This window comes from Bradysia coprophila, assembly GCF_014529535.1.
Source record: "Bradysia coprophila strain Holo2 chromosome IV unlocalized genomic scaffold, BU_Bcop_v1 contig_84, whole genome shotgun sequence".
In the NCBI taxonomy this organism is placed as follows: Eukaryota; Metazoa; Arthropoda; class Insecta; order Diptera; family Sciaridae; genus Bradysia; species Bradysia coprophila.
Genome location: NW_023503376.1, coordinates 4,644,453 through 4,655,547, shown reverse-complemented (window position 1 = coordinate 4,655,547; position 11,095 = coordinate 4,644,453). Strand labels below are relative to the sequence as shown.

At 37.1% G+C, this 11,095-nt stretch overlaps 1 protein-coding gene across 1 annotated transcript; it reads left to right on the top strand.

Annotated features, from left to right (window-relative positions):
• Positions 1 to 8,922: 8,922 nt before the first annotated feature.
• LOC119073001 lies at positions 8,923 to 10,137 on the top strand. Its single transcript, XM_037178325.1, has one exon. It carries the CDS (start codon positions 8,923 to 8,925, stop codon positions 10,135 to 10,137), a length of 1,215 nt encoding a protein of 404 aa, XP_037034220.1.
• Positions 10,138 to 11,095: the final 958 nt, after the last annotated feature.

The window sequence follows — 11,095 nt, the reverse complement described above, 5'->3', positions numbered from 1 at the left end:
ACAAATCTTGTACTTCGTTTAGTTTAGGTTTAACATTTTCTAAGTAAGACGACATTCTTTCGGGTGAATTCGAGTGAGCGCTCAATGAAATCGGTTGTACTTATCAACGTAAATTTGGAAAAGCATGTAACTTTGGAATTTTCTCTGAAATACCATCAGAATGTAACGGATTTGTTGTTATTTTAAAAAATTTAAGAGAATATAATTACCCTAAAATAGATCCTATGCTTGCAATGCCGTATGAACAATGCTTTTTTCCACTACTTGACACTACTGTGAAATGGAAGTCTAGTTTTTCAACTAACTGATAACATATTACTTCATCTATTTTAACATACATTTCTCTTGATGAGCTCCACGGCGTCATAACAGAGAATATGGTTCCATACGTCTTTCTTCAATAAGGCTCACTACCACATTTCGTATCAGTCATATTTTGGCTGTTACTTTATTTTTAGCACCAAACGTGAGTGCCATAACCGAATTTCGTTTCAACATAAATCCCATGAATGGCAGGGTAGATGTTATACAATGACAGTACAGACATAAACGCAATTTGTGTTATTTTATTTCCCTTCTCTGTTTGTACTTGCTTATTGTATCGATGCGATCAAGAAGACGATTTGCATACATGCGACTACTCTATAAATCATCGTTGTGTTAAACATATCTCTCTGTGCTGTTGTACTTCTGCAATATAACATTTTCACCATGAACTATATGCACGTCATATCATATTTACTTCAGTGGTATAATGTTTTTTTATCGTTCAGCTGAATAACAAATGAAACATCGGTATTTAAAATTTTCGATTGCTTCGCTAGAGCGAAATGTTTACATAATCGAGTAAAGTTTGTTGTTTCCATCATCTCATTTCCAATTATAACAAATGGAATTTTGATCGTGGAAATCAGGCATTATAATATCGTCTAATATATGTCGCCTATAACATCGCAAGTGACGTTTTAATTGAAATGTATTTTACATTGCCAAATTGAGCAATTAGGAATTCTTGTTTTTTTTTTAGTGAATTAATGCCAAAAGTTCTGGTGAATTTAAAGTAGTTAAAGTTAAACGCTCAATGAACTAGTGAGAGTTTAGACAATCAACATTATGGCTGATAAAATTACAGAAAATCTTCTGTTGACAGTTATCACTCTTCTCTATTGTCTTGTTGTTTTGTATATTCTTAACAATTGCTTTTGTAATTAATTCCATTTTCTTAGAACCAAATCGTTCTTTCTTCGAAATATTTTGCATATGTAGATGTTTGAGTGGTGGAATTAGAAAATTAGGATACGCCTGGCACGTAGCTCTAGTTATCAATTTGTTTAAGGAAAAAATTTACAAATTATAAAAGGAAACGCAGTACAATTTCGAGTTTACTCTAATCAGTTTATGGCTGCAAATACTTGTTTCCAACTTGTCATGTTTACTTCAATGGCATTCTAGTTTCTACCCATTACGGACGTTGTGGAAGCAGTGGGGTGTCTATAGGGAGAGTTTGTATCCGACCTACATAGAAGGCGAGATGCCGAAATCATTTTATAATTCTAAGTAAAAAAGTCTCGGTTTCGTACCTGTATCGAGTGACACACGATTGTATCAAATCTTTAGATAAGGAACACGATAAAGCGTATCGCAACCGAAATTTCATTACTGATACAAAAATCTCTACGTGTCAAAAAATTCGATGCATTTATAAGAGACACTCCTAGCTAGTGCTCAGTTTCAAACCCTTATTATTCACAGTCCGATAGCAGATGAAACGCCCAAGTACCAATTCAGTGACTTATCTACGGTTAATGCAGTGAAAATCGTTTGCTAAAAATGTGTCTTTAACAAACTTATTTAGAGAGGTTAGATCTAAGATGAAACCGAAAACAATCGATAACACGATAATCTTATTGCAAACAATATCAGCAAACAATGAGTTAGTTTATTTTATGAATCTTCATAGATTTGTTGTCTAGAAAAGCTAAGAACATCTTGTTAAGATTTAAATAAGATTTTTATAGAGGCTAACCAAGGGCACGTCAGATAATGATCAAAACATGAGTCAATTATTTTGAAATAAACTAAAACTAAGAGACCCTTTGCCAATGCTGATTATAAGCTGCCCTTAACAAAATTTAAAAAAAAAAATCTTTGCAGACAGAAATGGAGGCATAAAAATTAGTTGATCTACAGTGGAAAAATGACTGCCCATGCAATTGAAGTATAACTGCTCAACTTAATGGACAGAATAATGATTCCTTTACAACTGCCATTATATAAAACGAGACATTTACATGCTGGAAAGCAAATTTCAATTAATTTATTTTTTAAACAAACATAATTGAATGTTGACATGTGATAAAAGGTACTTCGCTCAGAAAAACATACATTATTGACCATGAAATGGTCTGGTAAAACGTATCGAAGAATATATAAATTGACTGTATCTCGTAATTCTATGCCTCAGACAGAATCAATTGCATCTACCAGCAGAAAAATTTGTTAACGCAGTTGCGTTAATTTTGTGATATTTCATTTATTTCACGCTATCATTATTTGTCATTAAGTTCTGTGATATTAGTGGCTCGTATACACTCGTTATCAAATAATCGACGCAGAGAAATTAAGGTACAAAGCATTTCGAATCAACAAGTGAAGTAAGTAGTCAAATTGTAAAACTGCATGATATGCTCGCCGTGTGTGATACTTGTATGCCCACAGTGGTTTTTTATAATTACCAAATCTTCAAATCTGTTTCACTTGTTTATAGTATCAGCTTAGCGTTGTTATAATATTTGTGCTACTAGAAACTGCTAAACAGTATCTCGGCGTTCGCAGACGATAGTGAGATACCGTTATGCAGTTCTTAGTAGCCATAATATCTACCACTGTAAGTCGTTGTAGAAATAGCATTGATTTTAGTAATTCTGAAAGCCTGGAATTCAATTCTACTTTAGTTCTGTATGCTCAATCACTGTAAAATTAACATGCACAAAAGCGAGCGTGCGGCGACTGAAAATCAGTTCTTCGAAAAAGAAATGGTAATAAAAATTTGTTTAATTTATTTACCATTTGTCCAAATTTCAATTATTCTCACCTTGAGACTTAGCAATCCGCCGCCGTCGCATATCGCACAACTTGGCCAGCAAATTGTTAGCAAGTTAGCCACCAGTTCATCCTAAAGAGATTTAGTGATTTTTTGTTTTTTTTTAGTAATTATTCAATCTAAGACATTCAAAACAGATAAGTCTTGCTAGATGCTCCTCGTCCTTTCAGACACAGCGCCGTTGTTTTCTCAGCGTTTTCTTTTGAACAACTGAATTGAGAAGTCAACTGCATTTGTTCCTTAAACCGATGTTTCAAACATAAAATTTTGATATGTTATTTCGGCGACCGGGTTATAATGGATGCACAACCGAAATTCGGTTGCAAATAAAATCATTGAGATCACCGTTAGATCACCAACTTGCCATTGAAATTCGAATACAAGCGGTTCTCAGATATTATTTTTCTTTATTTGGTACTATGCGACAGCTATCACTATTCTGAGTAAAATTTTCAGAATAACTTTTGCCCATAACTGTTTTTTATTTGGGTTGTTAAGTGAGGTATGTCACCACTCCCGTAAAACTTAAATCAAAGAACTGTTGATTAGACACTGGACCTATGAATTATTTGTTGCACTGACTTCATCATCTTTCTACAACCGAAATGACAGCCAGTTATGGACAAGCGTTGTTTTGAATTACTGATGCTGTCGTAATTTATGGTATCAAACGCTGGATATCTGTCAACCGTTGTATTTGATTGATCGTACATCGAAGTGTTCCGAATTCACTACTTAAATCCTAACCATTTTCTCATTTGCTTCTGCTGAAGCATAATAACTATCATTCGAATGGATCTCCCTTCACACTATGTTTGTAATTAATACCAGAAACTTGGTGAGCAGGAATACTGAAGAGCTTTAGTGATTTAGATCACTCATTCGACAATAGAAACTAGTATTCGAACGAAGAAATCTTATTTTATCTATTACTGGTTCTGTTGAAAACGTTTGTCTTTAACATTCTCGAATTTCGCTAATTACAAAAACGGCTTTCTTCACCATCTAGCAGTTCAAGTGGAACTCAAACCCAATCAGTGATATTATAATAGGAAGGACCATACCATATAGTATAAAAGCTTACCTTCGAAATAACGTGTCTTCTTGAAACCATTTCGGACAGTGTCAATGTTTTCTGCGGTGTTGACCTTAACAGCTGCAAACGTTCCAATTACCTTTCAATAGTCTTTCGTCTATTTGTACCATTTTCAGCTTCCTTTTCTTTATATTATTGGTTTCACAGCTTGTGCGTACAATCTCACACTTGAATACAAAAGGACGACGCAACAAATAACGCAGTTGCCCATATTACAATGGTATTCCGACTGATCGCTAGAGTCTTTCAATCATCCCATTATTTTCGCTTTTAGTTTATGGAATACTAGAAACAATAAGAATTTATTAATTCAGTGAGTTGTGTTTTCTTCAACTTTAAAACAGCCGGCCGTTACAGCACAACTAGCAGTATTTCGGATAGCAAACAAATTCCCCGAATTTCAAATGGAAACGCAAATTATCTTATCTATCCGGTTATTTATATTATTTCGTTCGATCTGCGGATAATTCATGCCGGATTAACGATTAATGAATAAAATTATGGACGAAATTTGAATGCCTTGCTAATCTCTACTTGCAAGCCAATATTCCTTTCATCATTATATTTGTTTTGTGTTGAATGTAATAGTAGTGACCTTGCTGGAACATTTTCTTATTCACGAGGGCGAGTTTGTATCCAGAGGCCGACGGCTGAGAGTAAGTAAGCAAATTTATTCCGCATGTTATGGATCTTGCATTTAAATCAGACACGTCTTGGTAAGTAAATGTACTAATGATACTATTGTTAAATATGAACGACTTTAATTTTCGCCTTCCGATCTACCATATAGTGCCACTTTACAGTAGAGAGTTATAATAAAATAATTGAATAGCATGGACATAAGTATAGGCTTACTGTTCTCATAAGGTTAATAGGGGCGGTCCATATAATTTCAGTACTTACCGAATGATACAACCCCCAGCCTACTACAGAATTACCATCAACGAATGTTATTACGATTAATCGAGCTGCTAAAAAAACTTGTTCTATTCTGATTCTGAACCGGATCCTGATAATACTTGTATTTTACGGTTTTTAGCCCGTACGAAGTACGAAGGGCTTATAGGATTACGATGCCGTTGTAATTGATCGAATTCGAAGCAGACGGTAAGAAAGTGTTTGCCTATGTTCATCAGATAACGAGATTCCGCCAATAAAATTTTGTGTGTTCGCTCTGTCGTTCTGTCGCTTCCTGTCCGTGTCCTGTCCGTCTTCCCGTCTGCCGTCTGTCCGTTTCTTCCGATCTGTCCGTCTGTCACGGTCGATATCTTGAGTAATATCAAATCACGATTTCAAAAAATTTTTTTTCCTGAAAGGTAGTTTAAATAGTGAGGCTAAGTTTCGAAGATTGGCGATTTTTGGTCGACCCCTCCAAGAGCTTGGGGCCCCATAAGTGCTTTAACGTTTTACCAGAGATTTCTCTGGCATTAAAGGCTTACACTTGTAAGTAGATACAATCAAATGAAAGATTTAAAATACCTATCCACTAAAAAAAAGTTTATGGAAAATTGGATGACCGACTCGTGAGTTTAGACCCTTGGTGATGAACTATGTACAGGCGAAGCCGTTTTGTTGTAGGTTAGTCATATGTTGAACGATTTAGATCGGATTTTGATTTATTACTAGGTATTACCGTACCAATCAGGGAAAAAAAGTTTTAGAATTCGTTCCGGAGCGTGAGCTAGCCTCTTGGAGTGAGCTTATATGCTTGGCTACCTCGGCCGTACGTGAAGGTGGGTTTTTTGTTAATATCTCAGATAGAAATTCACCGAAGTTAATTATGAATTTTTTTCTTGTTTGAAAGGTACAAACGAATGTAAAGCAGCCGTTGTATTTCACCTTTCCTAACAAATGGCCGTCGGGCCGCCTATTTTGATTTTTGTAAAAGATCAATATAATAGGTGAAAATGATAATTTCCAAAAATCACAATACAGTGGGAAGTGTAGTGTTGTGTTACTTTTTGAAAGGAAACGTCGTACGGGGCTTCTAATTGCGCTATGCGCAATATTTTTAAGACGGACACTATTGCATAAGAATTTTTACGGAACGTTTAGGGCGCAATAGTGTTCGGTAAAGTAGGCGACGGACGAAAGTATGGTCATCACGTGCGCCATAATGATGTACGTTGTAACCGGCGGCTCAGTCGCCAGCAAACCGCTCCACTGTTCATGCGGCTCTTATCTCATTAAATAAAAAAGGGCTATAAACTTATTCATTATTGAAATAGTTTTAAAAAACACCCGAGTTATGTGAGTTGAACAGTAAAAAGGAAAACATTACTTTTCAACTGCCAATTTGGAACTATGATGTTATGGTGTGCACTTATCTCTCTTTGGGAATTCAATTGTGTGGCATACGGTCCTGAAACACCAACGGTAGAAACTGTTCGGTAAGTGATTTGTTCATTCATTCCAGAAACATCTGTCCTTTGTCCTTGAACACCTAGCAAAATTTCCCGTCACTTAGTCGACAATTTTTTTTGAATTTGATGAAAGTCATTGGAGTAGTTGAATTCAGAGATAAAAGTTGTTGGATTGCCCTCATCCGTAAAGCAGATGATTTCTGACCGGATTGTTGCAATTAGTCAAGGGCAATTCGGTTATTGCGTCTCAATCGTTAATTTAAATTTGCATCTTAGCCCGAGTGGCATCTCCATATTTTTATATTTTTGCGAATTTTCTTTCGAAATGGACGAAGCATATAAGGAAGTAGAGGCATTGATGAAGAGCTAGGGAATTTTGAGAAGAATTTGAAGAAGTGTTCAAAGGAAAATAGAACTAAGGGTTACTTGAAAGGAAGGCTAACTGACTAGAAGAACTATGGAAAGGCCTATGCGAAGCGGATGACAAAATGGAATCGATGAAGAAGAAGGAAACTGAGAATCACGAATACTTCGAAAGTGATATGTTTGGACAGTTGGAAGCGAAATATTACCAGATCAAAGGTGACATCAAAGATCAGTTGGAAGCGTTAGAGTCAAAAAGACAGGATAACAGGAGTCAAGATGGGAATTTCGGTCAAAACGGCCAGCAACAAAACAACCAATCTAATGTGAAATTGCCAAAGATTTCGCTGCCAACATTTGCAGGTTCATATCATACGTGGATGTCATTCAAAAGCCGGTTCACTAGTTTGATTCACAACAGCAAAACCCTCAACGATGTAGAGAAGTTGGAGTATTTGAAATCGTGTGTCAAAGATGAGGCAGAAAAGGCCATCAACAGATTTCAAATTACGGATCAAAATTATCAGCTTGCGTGGAATAGGTGAACGAAAAATATGACAACACCACGAATACTGCAAGACACTCAAATAGAAAGAATCGTAGACAGGAAAGAGATAAAGTTGGAGACAGCAAAGGAAATCAAGAACTTCTGGATGAAATTCAAGAATCGTTGGAAGCGCTGAAAATTTGAATGTGGACACGACGTCGTGGGATCCAATGCTAGTAGTGTTAGTGAAACGGAAGTTGCCATTCAAAACGAGAGAGGAATGGGAGAAGCAGCTCGAACCAGGTGACGTTCCAACATATAAGCAATTAATTGATTCTTAGAGAAAAGATACCGAACGGTCGAAAACTTGGAATTAGTTGGAGGAACAGCAACGGAAAATAGCGGCAGAAATCAAACACACAACAGCAAGACAAAACCATCGAATCAGAGAGCAAATTGTCCAGCATGCAACGAAGATTTCCATTCACTCATTGAAATGTGAAACGTTTCTGAACATGTCCATAAGCAACCGAAGTGCGTTTGTGACTGCGAAGAATTTGTGTCGTAATTGTTTGGCAATCGGACATGTGATGAAAGACTGTAAGAGTGCTAGAAGGTGTTTTCAGTGTAATAAAAGCCATCACACGCTTTTGCATAGAGACAATTTCAGTCATAGTTCGTACCAAGAGCCAAATTATGCTAGACAAAGTTTCGTTACGCGAGGTCAGTCGAACAGTAGTTATAACCCATTCAGATCGCAAATTCCAAACGTTACACACAACCAAAGTGATCAAAATAGGTCGCGGTACCCTAATGAGTGCAATAAGTATGGCTATAGGGAAGTGCGTAATTCACAAGAGCAGCAAAACCATTTCAAATTTGTCTGTTCAAAATTCTCAATCATCGCAGTCGGTCAATTCGAGTAACCAAATAAAAAGAAACCTGACAACGATAGCAGTGCCTCAAAGTGCTAAACAAGAGGAGATGAGTGAAAAAGAAACGTTATTTCCTACAGCAATCATTCAATTTAAATCCGAGGGCGGCATTGTTTACAATTTAAGAGCGCTGTTGGACCAATGTTCAGAGGATGTTTTCATCAAGGAATCCGTAGCAAGAATGCTTGGAGGAAATCAGTTTCAAATTCCATCATTTGAAGTAACTGGACTGGAAGGAGTAGTAACGTCAAGAGTGGAAAAGGCAACGAATGTAAAGATGATCATCGAAGATAAAGTGTACAATATGAACGCGAATGTAGTTAAGACGTTAGTGGGAATGTTACCGAAAACGATATTGAAATGGCCGCAAGATTTATTCAAAAATCTGAAGCTAGCGGACACAAATTTCGCGACACCAAACAATGTGGACATAATGTTGGGAACAAAAGCCTACACCGAAATTTTGTTGGATGGAGTATTGAAGAAAGCCGGATATTTAGCACAAAACACGAAAGTTGGATGGATAATTTCTGGAAAGGCGGAAGAAGCAAACGGTTGAATCAAAATCGAAAAGAATGTTCTTGTGTTTACACACACAGAAGAAGGAAGATCCGGATGAAATTTTGAAAAAGTTTTGGGAAATGGAGGAAGCACCACGAAAGAAGAAAAAATTTACACCAGAAGAAATGCAATGTGAAAATGTGTTTCGTCAATCATACCGAAGATTAAGTGATGGAAGGCCGCAAGTGAGACTACCATTCAAAGAAAACCCGAGCGAATCATTAGGAGAGTCAAGAAATCAGGCAGTTGCAAGATGGTTGGCAATGGAAAGAAAGTTGAATAAGGATGAAAATTTGAAGAAGGATTACATGAATGCAATTCAAGAGCATTTGGACCTGGAACACATGGGGAGAGTAAGCACATCGGAAAAGGAACATGAAATTAGACAGGCTGACGGAAGTGTGAGATACAGTTGCTATTACATACCTCATCATGCAGTGGTTAAAGAAGAAAGCAAAACTACAAAGACAAGAATAGTGTTCGACGCATCGGCAAGAACAAGTTCAGGAAAATCGTTAAACGAAATCCTAATGGTTGGAGCAACTATTCAAGAAAGTTTGGTCATTCGATTAATGAAGTGGCGACTATACCGATTCACGTTGAGAGGGGACATTACAAAAATGTATAGACAGGTTAAAGTGTATGAAGAAGATGTCGATTTCCAACGAATGGTGTTCCGGTTCAAACCGACAGATCCGATTGAAGATTTTGGCTTAAATACGTTAACGTTTGGAACAGCAAGTGCACCATACATGGCAATGAGAACTCTAGAAGAAATAGCAGTGGATGGAGAAAAGAAATATCCGATCGGTTCAGAAGTGGTTAAAAGCGATTTTCATGTAGATGATTTGTTGACAGGAGCAGACACAGTTCAAATGGTGAAAACAATTTGGAAAGAAGTGAGAGAAATGTTATTAGCAGCAAAGTTTCCAATGCGTAAATGGTCAAGCAACAGCAATGAGGTATTACAACAAATTCCGGTAGAAGAACGAGAATTTCAAACAACAGAAATCACAATCGATGACTCGTTAAAAACATTGGGTATTGGATGGTCGCCAGTGGAGGATCATTTCTTCTTTAAAGCTCCAGAGATCAACAAAACTGAAGTTTTAACGAAACGAAGATTTTTATCACAAGCAGCCAAAGTTATTCGATCCAATGGGATGGTTAGGTCCAGTTGTGTTGCAGCCGAAGCTAATGTTCCAGAAGCTGTGGAAGATGAAAATTAAATGGGATGAAAATGTTCCGGATGAATTGGCCCAGGAATGGATTAAATTTCGAGAGGAATTAAGTGCATTAGACCAAATCAAAATTCCCAGATGGTTTGGATGGTACAAGGGATGCAAGGTAGAAATTCATGGTTTTAGTGACTCAAGTGAACAAGCATTTGGAGCAGTGATTTATATGAAAACAGAAAATGAAGTAGGAAATTCGAAAGTTGAATTGGTGCTGGCAAAGTCTAGAGTAGCCCCAGTGCAAACAGTAAGACTTCCAAGACTTGAACTATGTGGAGCTGTGTTGCTGGCAAATTTGGTTGACATAGTCAAATCGGAACTCAAAATCGAAATGGCGTATTGTTGGACGGATTCATCGATAACTCTTGACTGGATAAACTCAACGCCAGACAAACACAAGACATTCGTCGCAAACCGAATTGCAGACATTCAAGAAATCACAAAGCCGGAACAATGGCGACATGTGGACGGAACTCAGAATCCAGCGGATTGTCTATCGCGAGGTTAAGCCCCAAAGAGGTACTTTTTCATGATTTATGGTGGCGTGGCCCATCGTGGTTACAGTTGTCAAAAGAAAATTGGCCAAAAAATCCGAATGTGATAATTCCAGAAGATCAACTAGAGCTAAAAGGGAAGAAGTCTTTGTTGTCAACGAAGGTGCAAGTAAACGAAGTGTTACAGCAGTTGATCGCCAGATACAATTCGTTCAAAATGTTAGTTCGAGTTGTGGCTAGAATAAGGACAGCGAAAGATAAAGTGAAACCAAAGTTTTTGACAGTAAAAATGATCGAGGATGAAAGAATGTTTTGGATTCGTCTAGAGCAAAGCAAAGCTTTCAGTGAGGAAATCAGTGCACTGAAAAATGGCAAGCCGTTAAGTAAGAAGAGCAAACTGTTGCAATTCTATCCGTTTCTGGATGCGAAGAGTGTGCTAAGAGTGGGAGGTAGGCTAC

Bases quoted from the DNA above. Each gene is read 5' to 3' on its own strand.
- LOC119073001 (XM_037178325.1), top strand. From the start codon at position 8,923: ATGTTCTTGTGTTTACACACACAGAAGAAGGAAGATCCGGATGAAATT.